General features: G+C 37.1%; 1 protein-coding gene across 8 annotated transcripts in view; it reads right to left on the bottom strand.

Annotated features, from left to right (window-relative positions):
* Positions 1–3,029: 3,029 nt before the first annotated feature.
* The window catches only part of LOC102550446 (rho GTPase-activating protein 20-like), a 110,919-nt gene continuing 91,590 nt past the window's right edge, over positions 3,030–22,358 (bottom strand). For 3 of the 8 annotated variants that reach the window (XM_039103660.2, XM_039103662.2, XM_039103663.2), the window contains 11 exons: positions 22,122–22,291; positions 21,700–21,861; positions 19,868–19,977; positions 19,289–19,478; positions 15,801–16,062; positions 14,752–14,891; positions 13,350–13,508; positions 8,348–8,457; positions 7,106–7,289; positions 3,978–4,218; positions 3,030–3,287 (listed from right to left, as the gene is read on the bottom strand). In XM_039103660.2, the coding sequence (XP_038959588.1) occupies positions 3,226–3,287; positions 3,978–4,218; positions 7,106–7,289; positions 8,348–8,457; positions 13,350–13,508; positions 14,752–14,891; positions 15,801–16,062; positions 19,289–19,478; positions 19,868–19,977; positions 21,700–21,861; positions 22,122–22,291 (1,790 nt within the window). In that variant the 3' untranslated portion in view covers positions 3,030–3,225. The remainder of the gene's footprint in view (positions 3,288–3,977; positions 4,219–7,105; positions 7,290–8,347; positions 8,458–13,349; positions 13,509–14,751; positions 14,892–15,800; positions 16,063–19,288; positions 19,479–19,867; positions 19,978–21,699; positions 21,862–22,121; positions 22,292–22,358) is intronic. The other 5 variants (XM_063282882.1, XM_063282883.1, XM_063282884.1 and 2 more) reach the window with 4 other exon arrangements.

Raw genomic sequence — 22,358 nt, 5'->3', positions numbered from 1 at the left:
CCTCACACCCTCCCAGGGTGCATATTTCTATCCATTCTATTGTCCCTCTGGGCTTTTCTCCTGCCACCCTCCCTGTTGCTGTTCCCCCTTTCCCCTTCCTACCCCCTTTCCCATCCAGTTTCCTCACTTCCTCTGTCTCCCATGATTATTTTCTTCCACAATCTAAGTGGGATTGAAACATCCTCTCTTGGGCCTTCCTGCTTGTTCAACTTCCTAATCTCTGAGGGTTGTAGCCTAAGTATTCTCTACTTTTTGACTAATATCCACTTATTAGTGAGTAGATACCATGCATGTTCTGTTGGGTCTGGGTTAATTCACTCCAGATGATAATATTCAGTTACATTCAATTGCCGGCAAAACTGATGATGTTCTCATTCTTAATAGCTGAATAGTATTTTATAGTACATATGAACCACATTGTCTATATGCAGTCAATGTTTGAGAAACCTTTGAGTTGTTCCTATCTTCTGCCTATTACAAATAAGGCCACTATGAATATAGTGGAGCATATGTTTTTGTTAAGTTTTGTAGCAACTTTTGGTTATTCGCCCAGAAGTGGTATAGCTGGGTCCTCATGTAGTACTATGTCCAATTATCTGAAGATCCTCCAGACTGATTTCCAGAGTGGTTGTACCAGCTTGCAATCCCACCAACAATGCAGGAGCATGTGCTGTCATCTGAGTTTTTGGTCTTAGCAATTCTGATAAATGTATAATGGAATCTCAGGGACATTCTGATTTGCATTTTCCTGATAACTAAAATCTTTGAACATTTCTCTAAGTGCTTTTAGGTCATTCAAGATTTCTCTGTTGTGAATTCTTTGTTCAGCTGTGTACCTCATTTTTCAATTGGGTATTTGGATTTTTTGGAGGTTAGCTTCTTGAGCTCATTATGTATTTGCGAAATCAGCCCTCTATCTGATGTAGGGTTACTGAAGGTTTTCTCCCAGTCTTTAGGTGATAGCTATGAATTAGTTAAACTGCTTGGCTCCCAGTGTTCACATGTTGCATCTGTCCAAGAGCTCTCTGGGTTCTTCAGTGAAAGATATGAAAGCCAACTCATTTTGACATGCCTAGATTGGTCAATGGTTGGACACTTCTTTACCTCCCTGCAGGTTGCAAACACTTCCTTCTGGTGTTCCTGAGTTAACATCCTTTAAAACCTACATTTCATCTCTGAGACCCCATTCACAAACATCTTCTACTTCCTTGTCATGGCAATTTTTTTTCTCCCCCGCAGTCTCTTGCCCAATCTAAAAGCCCAGCCATTGGCTGTATGACAATTTTTTTATTACCACCCAAAGCCAGCTGGATGCAGGTTTTCTCAGTTCTGGACACATGCTTTTAGCAGGTGAAATAAGACAAAGCCTTAGAACCAATTCCCAAGAATAGGTTGACTATTTTCCTATTGAGGAAGTCTTTTGCATTACAGAAGCTTTTCAGTTTCATGAGGGCTCATTTATGAATTGATCTTAAAGCCTAAGCTCTTGGAGTCCACTGGGCTTCATGGGGGTCTCAGGTGCTGCAGTTATTTAGATGGGTGTCTTACCTATTGCCCTGGCTGTAGTAGAACTCCTGGGAGACTTGCCACTTGTGGAGTTTTGAGAGGGGCAAACATTAAGTTCTGCCCCAGGAAGAGGAGCAGACAGAAAGGGAGTTTAAATTACTCATTTTAATTTCTTCAAATGAAATCAATCTTTAAGGAATTTGGTTATTGCAATGTAAGAATTTTTGATTTCCTTTTGAATGCTCCTGATACTTTAGAGACATGAATCTTTTCCAATGTGCTCTTTAATTTCTGCATGTTTGAGGTATTTTTCAAAAGGCCTTTTTATGTATCTTATATTGTTTCTGCTCTCATCAGAGATCACCCATAAACAATGCTTGATGTTCAGATAAAGTTCTTAGTCATGAAGAGAGATGCTACAAGAAATATCCTCTATCTCTATATGTTTGAGTGTATGCAGTGCATGTGCAAATGTGCATGATCTTTGTGTGTGTGTGTGTGTGTATAAAGATATGCATATCACTGGCAATATAGAGCTTTGAGCTTATTTCTACAAGCACAGATTGAAGTCCTGTTCTTTTTCTGTCTCTTTTGACACAGGGTCTCTTTTGTTCACTACTGAACAATATGCCAGGAATGTCTGACCAAGTTGCTCCTTTTAATTCTGTTCTCCAAATCGTATCTCTACACAGAAGCTTCTAAAGATGCTTGTGCTAAAGTACCCAGTTTTGTTTGTTTTTTAATGTAAACTTTAGTGACCCAAATTCATGTCATAAAACCTGTATCTCAATTGCTTTAGACACTGAACCATCTTATCAGGTCATTTTTTATATTATTAAAACTGTGATCAACCTCTAATTTCATCATGTGTGATGATTAATTTTAATCATTAATGGAACTTTATTCTGGGCACAACTCTGAAGGAATATTCAATGTCACTAGTTTCTGTTTCTGTTTACATAACTGATGTACTATAACTGGGCTGTACTATTCCTTAGGCATAGTTCCTGGAATGAATAAAAAGAAGAAACTCACTGAATATGAACATTCGTCATACTCTGCTTCTGAGCTAGGTGAACGACTTCACTAGCTGCAACATCGTGCCATCAGACCAGAAGAATGATGATTCCCTGAGCCAAGTAATGATCTATTTTTCCTAATGAAATTACTGTCTAGAGTACCTTTTCATAGAAATGGGAATATAATTTCTTTATAAAAAGTGTTGCTAAAACTCACAGGAGAGTCCAATGTTATTGTACTGCTAAGTGGTTGATTCTTAGCCATGGGGACTGTTAGTGAGAATCTGGAAGAATTCGGCCAGATAAAACCCCACCTTTCATTTGTTGAGCAGTACTCAGAATGTCATCTTCATTGTAGTTTTGAAGAAACTATGAATAAAGTGATTCTAGTGGGTCTGTCACATGAATACAGATTTGAGTAACAGAAGTAGAGGAGAATACTGAACATGCCATTTTCCAAAGACTGTGGAGAATCATAAATCAGCCACATTGGAATCTAACAAATAATATAATTCAATAGTATTTATTATAATAGAGAATAATATATAATACATAATATAAAGTACATATAGTGAGTAAAACAATTATAGCAAACAATATGGTTAAATATAAAACTGAAGTTGTTTCTTGTAATAATCTCTTCCGCTATGGTTAGTGGGAGGTAGAAGAGAACATTGAAATACAATGACCGGAAACTTCTTCAGTCATGAAGAATTTTCTCTTGTGGAACATTATATTTTGAAGTTGTTCCGTTGTGGCCTGCTAAATGAAACATAAAATGTCATCATTAGACAAACATTCTCAGAAAACAGATTCGTACAACTTCAGATACGATTAATTTTTCAGTATATTTTTTTACTCTAAACTAAGAATTACTTCAGTGAACAATATATCTGATTTTGAATGTTGTTACTTGTTAAATCAGGCATGTTTTAGCCTCTTTATTATTCTTCATATATGTGGTTTTAGTGGATCTTGGGCAACATAATATTCATACCAAGTGATAAGCATTTGGCAAGATTATCTCTCAAATAACATTAAACAAGGTTTTTGTCCAAAGATAGAAAAGCTTGCTAGAGCATGATATAACCTTGTAGTATGTTTAATGGATTTTTAAATCAAATAATTGTTTCTAAGTTATCTTGTCAAAAATAATTTCATATCTAAGACATTCTATAATACTTATGGATCATGGGAAGAAGTGAGAGACATATCGCATGCAAGATTCTGGAATTCTTATAGGAGATAATTATGGAATCCTTCTATTATACGTACATAAGAACACACATACACACATATTCATATAAAATTCATTAGAGTGTTGTTTAGAAACATTTCCCATAATCTAATATCATTATGTGCCCCAATGCTGCTCTGATATTTAAAACTTACGAAATCAGAGAATAGTAACATCCTTCCATTCATTTGAATACTAATTAAAACTTCTCCTACCTGTAGGACCTCCCTCATGAGGAACAGCAGACGACATCTCTAATTCTTTAGTATTAGCCTTTGAGGTCTTCACATCGTGGTCATCTATGGTTTCAATCATAAGAGTTGCTTTGCCAGAAGTATTTAATGTATCAGAAGATAGGTTGATGTCATAAGACTTCTGATTATCTTCACAAAATATATTATCATTTTCTCCAAATAATTCTTGACAGTTGTCAATCATGATTTGTATAATGGACAACTGTAATGACACAAGGCAAAAACTAGGTCCTCTCATTTCACATTGTTTACCAAATTGAAATCAATAAAATTTGAAATCCAAAATGATGAGGAAAATAGCAGTTACTATCAGCAGATATGAAGCTGAGAAATGAAGTCTGTGTCTGAAATGGAGACTCTAAGTTCTTTGCGACTTACTAAACATAGTAAAAATTTCATACATATTGCAAAGAATGAAGGAACTACTAAAGCAAAGTAATATTTCAGAGCTGATGAGCTGCCAGAATAAATATGAATGAATCAAATTAATGACTTCAAAGCTTTCTTTAATTGTTGATGTTTTGCTGGGGTGTGGGGAGAAGGTGGAGTTCCATTGTGAACATTTGAATGGGTTGACTGTCTAATTCCGAGCACCATAATATATGATCCCATCTTCGTTACATATTTTGGGTGGTTTACATGGCTTGGCTTTCCTGGAGGAAGTATGTCATTGCTTAGAATTTAAGTTGACAGAAGCTAGGTGCCATTTGCAGTGTGCCCTGTGTGCTTCATGTTTGCTTCCTAGGATGAAAGCCCTAAGGTCTCTGCTTCCTGTTTGGTTGTCCTTCCTTCCTTCCTGTAGCCATGCTCCTCTGTGATGCCATTGAAGAACTGTAATCCCTCTACAACTCTCAGTTTCAAATAAACACTTACTTCAATAAGTTCCATTGGTCCTTGTGTTTCTTTAAAGCAATAGAAAAATGACTGAGAGAAGAAGTTGGTGAGAAGGGGTATCTTAGTTGATACAATGCCCCCATCAGATTTGCCTATTATGTAGCGAAGTCTAAGGTATATTGATTAACAATGGAATTTGTAAGACCCGTACCTCCACAGTTGTGCCACCCTTGAGCTTTTGATCAAAGAAAGATATAAGGTGCAGGGCAATTGGTAGAACACCTACCCAGCTCCTGCTTCACTTCTTGCCTCCAGGTTCCTGCCCTGCTTCGGTTTGTGCCACGACATTAATCAGTATTTAACTGGTAACAAGAAGTATATCATCAAGTGTAACCTGTCCTCCATAAGTTGCTTTTCATAAGTGTTTTATCACAGCAATGGTGGCAAATTAAGACACTTTCTAAATGGAACGAGCTTTTCCCTAGGCTATCCTATGCCATTGTGTGTGATATCACATGACTTCCTTCCTGTGGAGCTTTTTTCTGGAAACTCTTAGGTAAAATATACCCTTTGCTTTCCTTTTTTTTTGTTGTTGTTTTGTGGGGGTTTTTTTTGACAATCTTTTCCTTTTCAAAATGCATGTTCTTCACTGATTCTCTGTGAATTTCTCATCATGAAACTCATTAACACTCATTTTCCTATCTTTCTGCCTGCCTTCTCTGATGGTAACATCCAAAAAAATGTAAAACATTAAAAAGTTAATAAATTTTTAAATTATTAAACATGGGAAGAGGGGGTCGTGAGGATGGGACTTGGAGGAAGGTACTCAAGGCAATCAGTATATAAAGTAAATAAATTAGTAAAAATATTAAGGCATGTGGGTATAGTAAACTTAAGAGCTACAGAAAACCTGAAGTACATAAGATAGCACCTAAAATAATGCAAACATACACTATTCTTTTTCATATAAGTAGGAGTTAGTGCTAAAACATTACAAGTGCATTACATAATATACACTAGGCTTTTATCATTATTCATTATATCACATACTGTACTTATATGAAATTATATAATTATATGCACCTATATAATTATATGCAATGTGCTTTTATATGACAAGCAGTGCAGTTGGGGGGAGAATATTTCTGAATTATAATAATCTCACCACTAATGCATTCTGAAATGGACCAGGTATAGATCTCTCCTGAGACACATCTAGAGCATGGCCAATACAGAGATCAAAGCTAGCAGCAAACCATCAAACTGAGAACAGGACCCCCTTGGGGGAAATTAGAGGAAGTATTGAAAGAGTTGAAGGAATTTGCAACATAATAAAAACAACAATGCCAACCAACCAGAGCTTCCAGGGACTAAACCACTACTGAAAGAATATACAAGACTGAACCCCCAGTGAACTAGACTGGTGGGGGGAGGGCGGCAATGGGGGGAGGGTTGGGAGGGGAACACCCTTAAGGAAGGGGAGGGGGGAGGGGGATGTTTGCCCGGATACCAGGAAAGGGAATAACACTTGAAATGTATATAAGAAATACTCAAGTTAATAAAAAAAAATAAAATGTAAAAAAAAAAAAAAAAAGAATATACATGGACTGACCCAGGGCTCCAACTGCATACGTAATAGAGAATAGCCTTGTTGGGGCACCAGTAGAAGGGGAAGCCCTTGGTCCTGCCAAGGTTGGACCTCCCAGTGCAGGGGAATATGGGGGAGCTTCAGGGGCATGGATTGGGGGAATATCCATATTGGGGAGGAGGAGAGGAGGGAATTGGGCTTATGGACAGGAAACTGGTAAGGGAAATAACATTGAAATGTAAGTAAAGAAATATATCCAATAAAAAATTTAAAAAAGGAAACACAAAGAAACACAAGTATCATGTGCTCCAAAGGATGTCTACAAGAGAAAACAAAGCACTAGGTAATCGGGATGTTTTTTCAACTTCACTGTAGTCTCCTTGAACTACCAGTATACATGCCAGGATGTTGCTGGTTAAAACATTAATATCTAAAATAAATATCTGTAAAGAAAAAAGGGAAAGAACCAAAAAGAAATGATTTAACTACATCAAACTACATTAAAAATTCCCTTTCCCAATCCTTCCTGAAATAGATCAGTGCATCTCCCACACCAGAAGAATGCAATTCTCCACTGTCCCTTAACATCTGTAACCTTTCTGAGGTATTACCAATTCCTGATTTACAATGAGAACTTTGTTCCCACAGGGAAAATCAGACCCCTTACCTTCTTTGAGAGATCCCTCCCAAATAAGATCTTGTAAGTCGGATTCCATAAAACATGAGGTGCTATGCGAACAGACAAGTCAAAGCTGTCTAAATGGTTCGTAGAAGCGGCTTTAATTTTTTGTAGAACACGGATGAGTTGCTTAAGCAAAACGTAGTTTGGCTTTGGCATCATCAAAAGGATACTATATATAAATAGGAGAATTTTACTGATGGTCCTACAAGTGATGTTACTTACAAAACTCTAAATTTAAAGAAAAATCGGTGTAAATGTTTTGTAGACCAGCTCACTGGATAATGAGAATTCACAATGAGTAAGAATATACAATCAAAGTATTGCCTTAAATTGTTTTCTGGAAATCAATTCTCCCTATAGGATTATGGGAAAAATTTAAATTTTGTATGAATTTCTGTATACTACAAGTATAGCTGTTACCCACAGAACCCAGAGGAATGGATCATGATCCCTGGTATTAGAGAGAATGAAGATTGAGGCAGGCCATGTCTGTTCTGTGTATGGTAACTTCCAGTGTTGTTAAACAGTGAAACATCTTTCCAGCTACCATCGGAACACATTAAATATCGAATACAGTATGAATTCATGTAACACTCTCATGACACTGTAGAAAATAAGGATCAAAAAGCACACTAGTGACCCTATACACTGCAATTATAAAAAGCTTCTGCTGTAGGCAAGGCAGAAATGTTGGGTTCCTGGGTAGCAATGTGAGCTCAAAGCTTCTGCTACTTAGGAAATATTTCTATGAAGTATCATACTGAAAAATGATTCAAAGAGGTCAAAGCTATAACTGACAGACTTCTCTACGTAGTTATTGAGAAAGACAAACTTAGTAATAGCTTCAATCAGTGACATATATTTAACATGTGAAATATTCACAATACCATGATAATAGGATGCAAAGATCCCACAGGCATTACACTTATTTTGTTTCATACAGGAAATCAAAGCAATAGTCTAGGCTGACCTGCACACAACATGTTACGTAGGCTGTCTTGTAACCCATGACAGTTATAATGTAGAAGACTCTCAAATAGTGGGATTACAGACATGATTCAACACTCTAGCTTGAGAAATGCATGTGTTTATAAGGTGAATATACATTTCTGAGTAAAGGAAACCTCTTGGCATGGGACATCATTCCAGTTTTCAATCTATAAACACAAGCCTTTGTACCTTAAAAAAGCACTGTTTCTATATTAGTGCAATTCCCCATGTGCTTACTTTTGGATGGCTGTAATTTTTCCAAGGAGAGGTCCTTCATCTGGTACGCTAAGCCAATTTTCATATAAATCACAAGAAAGTAAACTTCCTTTGATATTTTGGATAAAGTCCTTTTTAAAAAATGCAAACAAAGTAGTAATGGTCAATGTAAATTGCAGAATGTTCTTGAGAAATATTTTTGTTTAAAATTTAGCAGTTTAGTTCTCAACTTGCGTGTCATGATCTTTTTGGGGGTCACATATTATATATCCTCCACATCAGATATTCCATAAATTACACATTATAATTCATAACAGTAGCAAAATTTCAGTTATGAAATAACAGCAAAATGATGTCCTGTTTAGGGGGGACCATAGCATCATGAACTATATTAGAGTTACAGGATTAGGGAGGTTGACAACCACTGGTTGAGACCCTACTTCCTCAAGAGGTTTTATTCCTGTCAACTACCCAGAACCTTGGCTCAAAAGTAGAACCTACAGGCAAAAACTTATGTGTTCTTACCTAGGACTAGAATCAAAGAAGCAGATTTCTGGCTACAGTATCATTGAAATAAACCTACTCTGTTCAAATTGCCTTTCCTGGCTTGCAGTTTACTCAACTACCTGCAAGCAGAGATCTATACTCCACTTCACAGCCTGACGTGTGGGACATCCAGACAGGAGCCCATCATAACTGCTCTCTGAATGGCTTTACCCAGCAGCTGACTGAACCAGATAAGGAGACTCACAGACCTACATAGGATGGAGTTCAGTGACTCATAGGGAAGAGTTGGGGAAAGAAATCATGGTCCTGAGAAGACAGGTATTCCACAGGAAGACCAACAGAGTCAGTGAAAATGGAACATTGGGAGCTATGAAGGACTGACCACCAACCCAATAGCATATAGAAGATGCATCATGACTTATGGCACATGTGTGGAAAATGTGCAACTCTGTCTCCATGTGAATCTTCATGTAGAGTGGGGTTCCCTAAAGCTGTTGAGTGTCTGTGGAAATCGTTCACTCACTGGCCTCAGTGGAATAGATGTACTAATTCTGAAGAGAGTTCATGTGCCAGGATGTGAACATAAATCAGGGGGCGCTAACCAGCTCAGAGGAGAAGGGAAGAGACTCTGAAGAGTGATGAGGTAGGGGCAGCACTCATGATTAAAAAGAGTAAACAAATTATTGAATAAATAAATAAATAGAAAAAAATAATCAAATTACAGTAAAAAGAAAAATGAAAAAGAAAAATGTGTAGTAACCATTAAAAAAAATCAACAAAACTAACAAATACCTAAGTACTCTTCGAGAAAAAAGCAACCATCAAAAAATGGCAGCGTCTGAAATCCTAGTTAGACAAGCTACTTCTTAATTACAGATATTATTAAAAGATGATTGAGTTTGTTTTTAGAAAAAAGCGAGTAAAGAGATTAGCTGAATCAGGTGGGGATTTTCATCCATGGTTCAGAACTTAGGGAAAAATTAGTCACTAACTCCAAGTAGAGAGTTGTGATAAAATGTCTGTAACACCAAGGAGAGTGAATGCAGACATATATTTTAGAAGTTATTAAGGTTAAAGAAAAATCTGTTGCTCCGGGTAGAGAGCTTAACAGATTGAGATATTTTGGGCTAAAGTCCTGGTTTGATGTGTTGCTTATTGATACTGGAATTGATAAAAGGTATTTGGTTTGTTTTATGAATTACACCGCTAAAGACCATATGGCTAGTTGATGCCGGCTAGTGAGGGTTTGTGGTTACTTTTGATATCTACCACCACAGGAAGTTCGGATTCTCTTAACGTGATCTCCATGGGAATTTTGGGTTTATTTCCTGATATCATAGAGTACAAAAGCCTATCAGGCTCATTGTTTAGCTTACTTCCTTTTTTAAAAAAATTGTTTAATATTCATGATGGGTGTGACTTTGAGTTTTATGATTATATTATTACTCTGGGAGAGAGTGCAAGATACAAGCTTTTCTGGTTTCAGACTAAGGAACACAGTATTTTGGGAGAAAGATTTTGTCTTTGTGTTTTTAAAACCTGTGATTAGGCTCTGGAAACCTCCCAGAATCATACTTATCAGATTTGATAGAGGTAGACTGCCTGAAAAATTTATTCAGGAGAATCAAACAAAAAGGTATCTCGATTCTAAACCTTTTCTTGAGAGTTGTATTTTACAGAGCGTGCCTACCTACTTGGAATCCTGGTCTCAAGGACTTTCAGCTGGGTCCAGTCAGGACACATCGGCTACAGCATTTGCTTCATTCTTCCTACCCCCTACCCCCAAGGATATCTCAACGCCCCTGTACAGCTTGAAGAAGTAATGGAGGAGTCATCACCCCAATTCCCTAGACTTTGGGGGGCTAAAAATGGTTATTCTAAAATTGTTTTTATGAGGTACTTAAAATTGGTTGTAATTTAACAGGGAGGAATTAGCTAGATTGAATTGTACAGTCATAATCTCATTTGGTAACTAAGCTAAAATCATATCTTTGCTTTGCTTTAGAATTTATTTGTTAAAGAGTTTAAAAGTACAAGGTTTAGAGCCAGTCCTTCTATTGTTGTCATTACAAACTTCTGAGTTGATTACACCTGTGAGTTAAGATTCAAATAGCAAAGTCATGGCTCTGAGTTTGTGAGAGTAATTTCAAGATATTATTAAGATATAAAGACAACAGAACAGACTGTCTTATATAGATAGGTGGTTTTCAAAAACGTCAGAAATCCACAAAATTTGAGATTTTAAGTTATTTATCTTTTGTTGAGACATATCTGCTCCTAACAATTACCCTTTGGTAGATTTAATGAAGAATGTGAACATCTCTACCCCTAGGTGAGGCAATACTTTGTGGCTAGACAGCCACTACACAAAACTGCCTGTTTCATCTGCAGACTAATACTGTCCAGAAAAGGAATAAACTCTGCCAAGACAGGGTGATCTGCCTTCAAAATCTACATTTCTAGAGTCTGTCAGTTGATTTTGGGCCAGAAGGCTGAAGACTTGTACTCACATGTTGCTAACAGGGGACTGTGCTAGTGGAGATTTGTCTCTACAACCTCTCAGTTCTAGAAGCCGTGTTAGGCTTCCTTTGTGTATAGATATTTGGTCATTCCCAGATTTCTGACGGGGTTGAAGACATTATAGTCTCATAGCCTATCAGGCTGTTTAACTCTAAATATACATATTTTATTAGATACTTAACAGGTAGTATACAAGCTAGGCAAGATATAATACAGATTTTAAGCCGTTCTTAAGCTGGAATGGAATAGAATGTTCTGTTTAATTGATATAGAGATGGACTGGGTGTTGAGTATATCATATGCTTTATAAATTGTAGAATGGTAATTGTACTCAATATACAAGTGAAAAGGCTTTTTACCTTGACAGAAAGGGTGAAATGTTTGGTTGGCCCTGAAGTTACTGTATTTTGAGGCTAATTCCACTGCCCCAAGGACAGCTGCCTAGTCAAGGACTCAGAACTCAGGTGACTTCACCAGAACCACTTCTCCATTGAATTTGTAAAGTACTGGTGATGGGGCAGGTTCAGGATAGAAGGAGGCCTGTCATTGTAGAAGGAAGGAAGGATGGGTGGGAGAGAAGTTTGAAGGAAGAGGAGGAAACTAGGGGAGAAAGACGGGGGACAGAGAGAGGGGAGAAGCCATGGCAGGTGATGTTAAGATTCTGCTCTGTGTATTCACAGGTTGTTATTAATGTTCTCAAGGAATGGATGGTACCGGGCTTTGTATGTTTAAGTGGGCAATTATATCTTACCAATTGGATCTAAAAAAAAAAAAAAACAGGCAGCAAACGCCAGTATCTCATTCTGATTGTATAATCTGGTGAATCTGTACTTCCTTTCACATAATACACAGGTGCACCTCTGCGCACAGGTCTACTTTGAATAGTTGTAAACTTTCTTGAGCATCCTGTTTTTTAAGTCAGAAGATCTCCCAGTTTTATATCCACTCCTTTTAATGTGTAAATATTCAACTATTTAAATTAATTGTAAACAGCAGCATGGTTGAAGCACAGAAAAGTGTCTTTCTTCATGAAGTACCACAGTAAACTTTCATGTTTTATCAAGGACTGCAAATCAGAAAAATGGAAGATTGTCTGTTTTTTGGGAACATTTAAATTGCTATGAATACACATTGACTCCTTCAGTTACTGATCTTCACTTTCCTCCCCATGAGGCGTCCAGATTTCTGGCAATGAGTGCCAGATGCCCTTGTCAGGCTCCCTGGCCAAAGAGGGACAATTCAGTAATTTTGCCTAATGTTATTAAGCATGCCTACTCTCAGAGCACTATCTTTTCTCTTGAAGTCTGGGCCATAGATCCACAGTCTACTGAGAGGCAAACTCAGATCATGGCCCAAATAAAAATAAAGCAATGATATCTGCTCCAGAGTTACTGGTGCTCACTGGTAAGTTAAGCATGGAAGACTATTTTGAAAAAGGTTAGGCTAATTTTTCATTATTTGAGAATTAGGATGGCGATATTTGGCAAAAGTGAGGGTGCTGTTTTATTTATTTACTCTTGGTAGAGATGGAAAACAATTTCGTGTATTTACTGGACAGAGTGCAACATCCAACTCTCTCATAACCTATTAAAATCTGACATGGACTAGCTCTTTTGTACTGTTGTTATTTATGAGGAATACTTTTGGTCAGTATGATTTGAGATATGTGCTTTTAAACGCACATTTCCCACTATTATTACTTGCCCTGCTATTGCTCACATGGTACAGTCAGAGGTGACGTCAGCGGGAACATTTGCATTGCCAAACCAAATTCCATCTGATATTTGAGGAAGTTAACTTCTAAAAGATGATGTTTACCTGTGACTTTGTGAAGAATCTTTGAGATTCTCACACTTTTACCTACCTTGCCTCTTACCAAGAGGTCATGTATCTATAGTTCAAGGAAACTGTCATCATCATGTAATCTCAAGGACAGAAACCAAAAATATATCTCCAGAGGGAAGCTGAATGTTGTTGACGCAAAAACATTCTTTACCTTTACTACACAAGCGACAGTAAGCACGGATTCCTCTTTCAAGTTAATATGTTTTCCGGTGTTAACCTTTTCCCTAAGGGACCAGTGTGATTTTTCCAATTGCATTCTGAATATGTCATCTGAACATTGTCCTTTTTCCGCAATTAAGGACAACATATCCTGTGTAGGATAAGGATAAGCTTGCATTATTAGTGATCCACACACCTGAAGCACAAATATATCTTTTATTGTGAACCTGAGCAAAGGCAATTTTCGAATGCTGAGCTACAATTTAGAAGAATGAAGGAGAACTTGAACTTTTTCGTTTTAGCCTCCAAATATATTTTCTTCCCTAATCCGTTTTCCCCAATTTGAAACATCAGGGTTTTGTTGGATTCAGATAATCCTCAGCATTGAATCACACTTCTGTTCCAAAGCCTCGTGGTGAATGGTCCTCTCTCATTTTTCTTTTCTAATATGAATATCTTTCTAAAGCATGCCATTCTAAGTTACCATTGGGATATTTCTCTTTCAGAGATAACATCACTATTTTACTTCCTGTTTCTCCTGGTCTCTTATGATTCCTAAACTCCTAAACTTCTGAGACTTTTATTTCCTTGTTCTGTGACTTCTTATTTCCAGCTATCTATGCCTAATGCTGCTGTCCCATTTAAAATCCCAGATAAATTTCAATAATTCTTCCCTGGTTTCACAATGTAAGTATGATGACCATAAACATATTTACTACATATTTTCAATTGGTTACATGTTTATAATTATTGTTAACAGAAAATTCTGCTATAAAATACCATGTGTCTAACCTGAAAAAGTTGCTCACACGCTGCATAAATTCCTGGCAGACATAGGGCTGAAATAGATGCTGGATAGTAAACGAAAATAGTAGCTGGAAATCTAGTAGCTTAATTAAAACAGACTAAATCACATTATGTGGAATTTACCTATAGTCCATTAGGATTAAAATATTAGTATATAGCAAAGAACAATGTAAATATTTCATTCAGTGATAATATCAAATCAAGGTCTACAGATATTTTTAATTATAATATTTAGGAAACTCAGGCAATGATATTAAGGTAGATTCTAGAGTAATATGGAGGCATAATGCTGTAGAAATAATTGATAGTTGGGGAATCAGCGGGGCACCTCCATAGATCCATTTCTTTCAACAAGCTTGTTTATTTGGGTCTTTGCTGAAATCAGTGCAGAACATAGGAATACAACTTCCTTTCTTTTTATCATTTTTATTTAAATTATATGACTCAAACAACATTGGGATTTATTTCTATTTTCATGAATAGATTTTCTATACATTCATCTGGTTGATGTAATAATTTACCTAAAACAAAGCTTCCCTGAAATTATGTGAAATTTGAGAGCTGTAAAAATCCAAAATGAAACTCACAAGTATCACAGCAGGCACATTAACGTCTTTGAGAATATTGGGGGAAGAATTCCCCAATTCTTTTTTGGTTTCTGGTGTTGGTGAATGTTGGATAGGTTCTGGTTGAGTTGTGTACTCATTTCCTTCACCTTTCTCTGAGGCTACGAAAGAAGGGAAATCATTTGCTGTAATTGAAGTCACTTAGCCCTTGAATGCCCTTTTCATTTTATAGCCTGCATGCCTTGTACATCATCACAAATGCATAGAAAATAACTAATCAGTATCATAACATTTAATAATAAGATTGCTTTATAAGGCACTGGATATATAGTTGCATATGGGCCAAATTTCTGGTATAAAAATTAAAGTCTTCTGTTTGCCTTGAAAGCTATGCATATAGGTATTAGAATACAGCATTAATATATTACCAATCTTTGACTCCCCTGTGACTTTTTTGACTGAACAGCCATGGACAACTATAAACTAACAGTAAAATAACTTGACTGATTTCATTTCTATTACAGTCCTTCAGTTTCCTGTCCTGAACTGTAAGCTCAAATCTGATATCATTCAGTCTATGTTGCCAATATGGGTAAATTATGTATACTCTAGGACTTGCATATGAGAAAAGCATGGTGGCACATTCCTTTGTTCCAAGATTATTCCAAGAAGCAGGGCCTAGGAGATCTTTGTGAGTTTGAGGTCAGCCCGGTCTACAAGGTTAGTTTGAGGACAGCCAAAGCTTTTACATAGAGAAAACCCAATTTGGTATTGAATTGTTCTTCTACTATGAGAATCTAGGTTAATAATCCATCACTGTAAGTATCATTTCTTTACATATCCTTAATTACTAATCTCATTTCTGGTATTAGCCTCTAAGATAAACTCAGGACCAGTGACAAAAGGTACCAAACTTTGGAGGCAAATTTGAACACTAGGGTAATACATGCCCAGGTGAAGTTTGCCTTAATGTGACTTAGTAAATTCTTCATTGCTGTTTGTTGCAGTTCATGTTTTCTGTGCTTAAAGATTCTAAGTTTTAGTTATGTCAGTAGAACAACTCTACACACCTAGAAGGCCCTCATATGGAATTGAAGCAGCTGCACCACTTCTCGGCAGTTCATCAAAATCAGGGGTGCATGTCCTCTCACCGGGGCAGCTGCTGAGTCCATGTTCCGTTTCCTCCATGATCCCATTGCTAGATGGAGTATTCTGGGAACATGGGTCCTTTGGTCCGGGAGGATGGTACAGCGATGTTTCATACCAAACTGCCACAACGTCCTCTCCAAACAGTTCTGGAGAATTGTCGATCATAAATGTTACCAGAGAAATCTGTGACAAATGGAGCAAACAGAGAGGGTCTTTGTCATTTTGCATGGTTACAAATCACATTTTGATTATGATTCTTTGAGGTTAAAAGTTGGCAACATCAAACTCAATAGAGTGAAACTTGAAGCAATCCCAGGAAAATCAGGTACTGGACAAGGGTGCCCATTCTCTCCCTAGTTATTCAATATAGTACTTGAAGTCCTATCCAGAGCATTCAGACAAACAAAGGAGGCCAAAGGGACACAAATTGGAAAGAAGTCAAAATATCACTATTTGCAGATGATATGCTAGTATACTTAAGTGACACCCAAAAGTTCCCTGAGAGTTATGATACATAACTTTATGAAAGTGGCTGGATATAAAATTAACTCAAATCAGAAGCTTTCTTCTACTCCAAAAATAAACAGGCTGAGAAAGAAATCAGGGAAATGCCACCCTTCAAAATAGTCACAAATAACATCATATACCTCAGAGTGAGTTTAACCTGTCAAGAAACGAACTGTATAACAATATATTCAAGGCACTGAAGAAAGAAAATGAAGTAGATCTATGAAGATGGAAAGATCCCCCAAACCCTAGGATTGGCCAGACTAATATAGTAAAAATGGCCATTTTGTCAAGAGCAATCTACAGGTTCAATGCAATTCCCATCAAAACTCCAACGCATTCCTTCACAGAGTTAGAAAGAACAATTTGCAAATTCATTTGGAATAATGAAAACCTACGGTTAATGAAAACTATACTCAAAAATAAAGAACTTCTGGGGGAATCACTATCCCAAACCTCAAACGATAGTACAAAGCAATAGTGATAAAAATGCATGGTATTGGTAAAAAGACAGGCAGGTAGATCAATGGAATAGAATTTAAGGCCCAGAAATAAACCCACAAACCTATGATCACATGATATTTGACAAAGGAGCCAAAACCACCCAGTGGAAAAAAAGATAGCATTTTCAGCAAAAGGTGCTGGTTCAACTGGAGGTCAGTATGTAGAAGAGTGCAGATTGATCCATTCTAATCACCCTGAACAAATCTTAAGTCCAAGTGCATCAAGGACAGCCACACCAAAAAAGATACTCTCAAACTAATAGATGAAACAGTGGGTAAGAGTCTCGAATACATGAACACTGAACAGAACACCAATGGCTTAGTTTCTAAGATCAAGAATGGACAAATGGGACTTCATAAAAATGCAAAATTTTCATTAAGGTAAAGGACACTGTCATTAGGACAAAATGGCAAGCAACACATTGAGAAAAGATCTTTATCAATCCTACATCTGATAGACTGCTAATATCCAATATATACAAAACTCAGGAAGTTAGACTTCAGAGTAAAATAACTTTACTAATAAAATGGGTACAGAGCTAGAGAACGAATTCTCAGCTAAAGAATATCGAATGGCAGAGAAGCACCTAAAGAAATGCTCAACATCCATAGTCATCAGGGAAAGCAAATCAAAACAACCCTGTGATTCCACATCACCCCAGTCAGAATGACTAAGATAAAAAACTCAGGCGACAGCAGATTCTGCCAAGGATGTGGGGCAAGAGAAACACTCTTCCATTGCTGGTACAACAATTCTGAAATTAGTCTCGAGGTTCCTCTGAAAATTAGATATTCCACTACTTGAGGACCCAGCTATACCACTCCAGGGCATATACCCAAAAGATGCCCCAACATATAACAAAGACACGTGCTACACTATGTTCATAGCAGCCTTATTTATAATAGCCAGAAACTGGAAAGAACCAGATGGCTTCAAAAGAGGAAAGAATACAAAAAATGTGATACATCTACACAATGGAGTAGTAAACAGCTATCAAAAAAATGACTTCATGAAATTCATAGGCAAATGGATGGAACTAAAAAATGTCATCCTGAGTGAGGTAACCCAATCACAAAACACACACATATAGTATCCATTCACAGATAAGTGGAAATTACCCAAAACTCGAATTGCCCAACAAACAATAACAGACAACATGAATCTCAAGAAGGATGACCAAAGTGCAAATGCTTCAGACATTCTTAAAAGGGGGAATAAAAATATTGATAAGAGCATAAATAGTGACAAATTTGGAGCAGAGACTGGAAGAATGACCATTGAGAGCCTGCCCCTCCTCCCAGTCCATATATATATACCAAATCTAGACAATATTGAATAAGCCAAGTAGTGCCGGGTGACACAAGTGTGATGTAGCTGTCTCCTGAGATGCCCAGCTAGAGCAGGACAAATACAAAGGTGAATGCTATCAGCAAACCATTGAACTTAGAACAGCATTCACATTTGTGGAGTCAGAGAAAGGTGTAAAGGACCTGAAGAGGCTTGCAACCCTATAAGAACAAGAATACCAACCAACTAGAGCTCCCAGGGACTAAACCGCTACCCAAACAGTACACATGGACAGCCACATGGCTCCAGCTGCATATGTAGCAGAGGATGGCCTTGTTGGCCACAAAGGAGAATTCCTTAGTCCTGCCAAGGCTGGACCCCTCCAATATAGGAAATCGTCAGGGCTGGGAGGTGGGTGGGGAATGGTTTGGCAGGAGGGGACACCTTATAGAATGGGGAGGGGGATGGGATAGGGGGCTTAAGGACAGCAAACCTTGAAAGGCAATAATATTTGAAATGTAAATAAGAAATATCCAATAAAACATTATTAAAAGAAAAAAGATCATCATTGGTTATAAAATTAAGGGGGAAATTTTGTTAGACTTTGAGTTCAGATGATCAAATGTTATCATCACAGTGCAATATTATATGAGAGGATGATTTAGGTTTTCAAATTTTGATGGCCAGCATGTGTTATATACTGTCCACTTCATTAATTTTGCTTGCCTTTCTTTGGTTGAGGACATCCCCTTCTACACTGATTACATTAGAATTCTGACTTCATTGCTAAACCCAATACCCAGAATTTATTTTTTTATCATTTCACAGAATTTTCTTCTTGACACTTTAGTCTAAGAATATTCTAAATCACAATTGACAAAACACTGAGTCACTGAGCTCAAATAACAATTTGAATTTTACTTACTTAAAAGGCACCAATGATTCTTCCTCTCCAGAAAAACGGCAAAGGTGTATGTATTTTACAAAACGAACCAAAACCAAAACCAAACAATCAACAGTAATAAAATAGTCCAGACCCTCAGGACAACCCTGTTTTCCTGTATCATTATAAAGGCTTATCAAACTAGTCATGGAGGTCTTATCTAATTACCTTTTTAGCGATATCATTTGTCAATATTTTATTTCTGTAGCTAGGAAGCCATAAAATACATAGGGCTGTCTCAAGAGACAGACTGAATGATGACATATGATTAACAGAAGACTTTGTTTTTATTTGATGTAGTATTCTAAACAGTTGTCTGAGAAGATCAGCATTAGGTTTTGGAAGTTTTTCTAGAAGACTGAACAAAAAAAAAACAGTTATTTTAAAACAAGTTCACTCGATTTGTAAATATGAAGAAAGGGGACAGAGTACTTGTATCTTATGAATGGGCATGTGTGAATAAAATGAAAACGTATATTCAAAATATTGCTTGAAATGTTTCCGCAGATTCAGGGTAAAGTGACAAATTTAACTGGAATACAAAGCTGAGATCAGAAGCATAGTCCACCGTGACTCCCCTGTCACACTTCTGTTTGAAAATGTCTTCCAAGTGTGTGAACAATTGTAATCATTTCCTGTCACTCAGTATTTTTAGTGAATATTTCTGTGATGTATAATCTCTAGTGTATGCAAGCAAATATTACTTCTATTTTGTTGATGTTGTTCATGTAAGTTGCCAACCATTACCTCTTCACTGCTGCTAATTTCTCTTTGTCATTCACCTTCTCGGGTACAGCAAGCCACTGGTCGTATAATTTGGAAGTCAGTAAACTTCCTTTGATAGATTGAAGAAACTCCTTAGGACAGAGAGAAAAAGATATTTTGTGGAAAATTAATTATGGTGCTTATTCAAAATGTATTCTACTCTAATGTTTAGGTTAGTTCTAACTTTCTTTACAACTCCCAAACTTCCCCCTAGTTACAATGTTGAGTGATATGTAGGTCTAGTAAGTTTTGTCCATCAACACTGGAAAACTAGGAGCAGATTTTCAGATGGACTTGGATTGCAGAAAAATCTCTTCTTAGCTCAATGTGCTTTTAGTGGACAACTGAGCACACAGAAGAGATCACTACCTCAGACATAAACTATATTTTTATTAATCATACCATTTATTTACATCTCAAATGGTATCATGCTTCCAGATTACCCCTCCACACATCCCCTATCCAACATCTGCTCTCCCCAAATGACAGAAATATAAAATTCTGGTAACTAAACAAAAACAACCATAGTAAGTTATTACCTCATTTCTGAGGTGCAGAAATCATTTTCATTACTGGAAGCATGGATCACATGAGGTCATAGTTTTTCCAGAAGGCTCTATCATGATTTCACCAAACATGCATGATTCCCAAATCTGTTCTGAATATTTAATCTAATATTATAGATAATGTAGCCCTTACCCATATATCAAAGAATGCCATGGATGAAGAGTATTACAGAAAACCACAGCTATTCTAGGTACAGAGAACAAAATATCTTCTGGCTCCAAGCCCCACTGTGTACATATTACATACTAACTCCTGAACCTTGGGCTCCAAACATTGGTAAAAAGAGTCAAAGACTATACATCAGAAAATATAGATGTGAGGGAGAATTCACTTTTGATAGTCAAACAGTATAATATGTGTCAAAATAATTTCTGAATAAAGATCATAAATGTTAATAACACTAACTGGGAATGAGTAAATATTGTGAAGATAAATAACTAGATGAAGAATTATATGCACATGAATACTAAAAAAATGTGAGAAAATTAGTGTTTCCTAAAGGGAACGCCCTAATTTGTAAACAAATCTTAGTCGGTTTGCTCAGAAATAGTCCATGTACTTCCAAGGATAATGGACATATCAGGTTGTTTTAACGTATTTATGTACTCATTTTTAACTACATAATAATGAAAGCAAAGGAAAATGGGGCATGTATTTTAGCAGAAGTCAGAGATCGAAATGGAAACAAACAGCAAGGGAAAGGAAGGAGGGAAATGATGTAATTGAATGCTAATTTTAAATAAGGAGAAAATATCTTATGGTGCTGAAGGTATGGCAGAGTGATTACATATACCTGTTTCACAGCCATGAAGATCTGCATTCGATACCATTATTTCTGAGATAGAGTCAAGCAGGGCATGAGAGCCTACTTGGTATGTGTAGCAAAGAGATACATGAAGGAATCCCATACTCTACACTGAGGAATGACAAAGCATGAAGAACACTGGTAGTCAAATGCATCTGACTACGCATGCATACTAGATGACACTTGTATTCAGGTATAAAGTGACCCTCCATGTCCCCATGAAAAAAAATCAAATGAAAGAAAGTTAGTTACATTACTGCTCATTCGGACCAGATTTTGGGTTGAATCCCTATTCCTTATGTTGTGAAGAGCAGAAGAACTTTGAGCTTACCAGATTTCTCTCATATGTACCTAAGGTCACTCGAGGGAATGCGTGATGAAGGAAACCACTCATGTACACTCAGAGAAGTCATGAGCTTGGGTGACAAAGGACTTTCCTTACCTTTAAGATCCAGGCTACCACATGCACCGATTGATGATGTATATCCACATTTTCCCCATTGTCCAACCTCTCCTTTATAGTTTTGCATAATGTTCCATTGGGAGTTAATAAAAATATACCATCTGTTGTAGGTCCTTTATCTTTTATTCTGGACAGCATTTCCTGAGAGGAAGACAGGGCAAAGTATACCTGTCAGACATCATGCAGCACAGAGCACTACTGGCTCCTTGAGAACCAGACCAAGTGTGCACTGGTGCAGTGCAAGTGCTGGCATGGACACAGAGGACCTCAAGCTAGTTTTGTGCCTCAATCTTTTGTTGTACACTTCCTATCCTAATGTTAACCCTGAAAGATCAGGCAACACTTACTTTTTAATTAGATTTTCCTTAGGTAATTCCCAAAAGGAATCATGTGAGACCTACCAGAATTATGGTGGGCAGTTTGCCATCCTGACTAATGGAGCTCAAATCTTGCCCAAAAAGTTTTCCTCTCTTATCATCTCTTGGTTCACTGCATTCTTGGTCATGGTGCGGCACACAGCCCCCATGGAAACATGATGTCATACAAGATTTTCTACGTCTTTTCTTTGCATCTAAGGAGGAGATGACATCATCATTACCTGGAATAGTGTAGTTTATACTGCCCCTTTAGAAAACCAG

The sequence above is a fragment of the Rattus norvegicus genome, chromosome 2, assembly GCF_036323735.1.
Source record: "Rattus norvegicus strain BN/NHsdMcwi chromosome 2, GRCr8, whole genome shotgun sequence".
NCBI lineage: Eukaryota > Metazoa > Chordata > Mammalia > Rodentia > Muridae > Rattus > Rattus norvegicus.
Note: the sequence above shows the minus strand (reverse complement) of the source record. Positions and strands in the feature narration are given on the sequence as shown.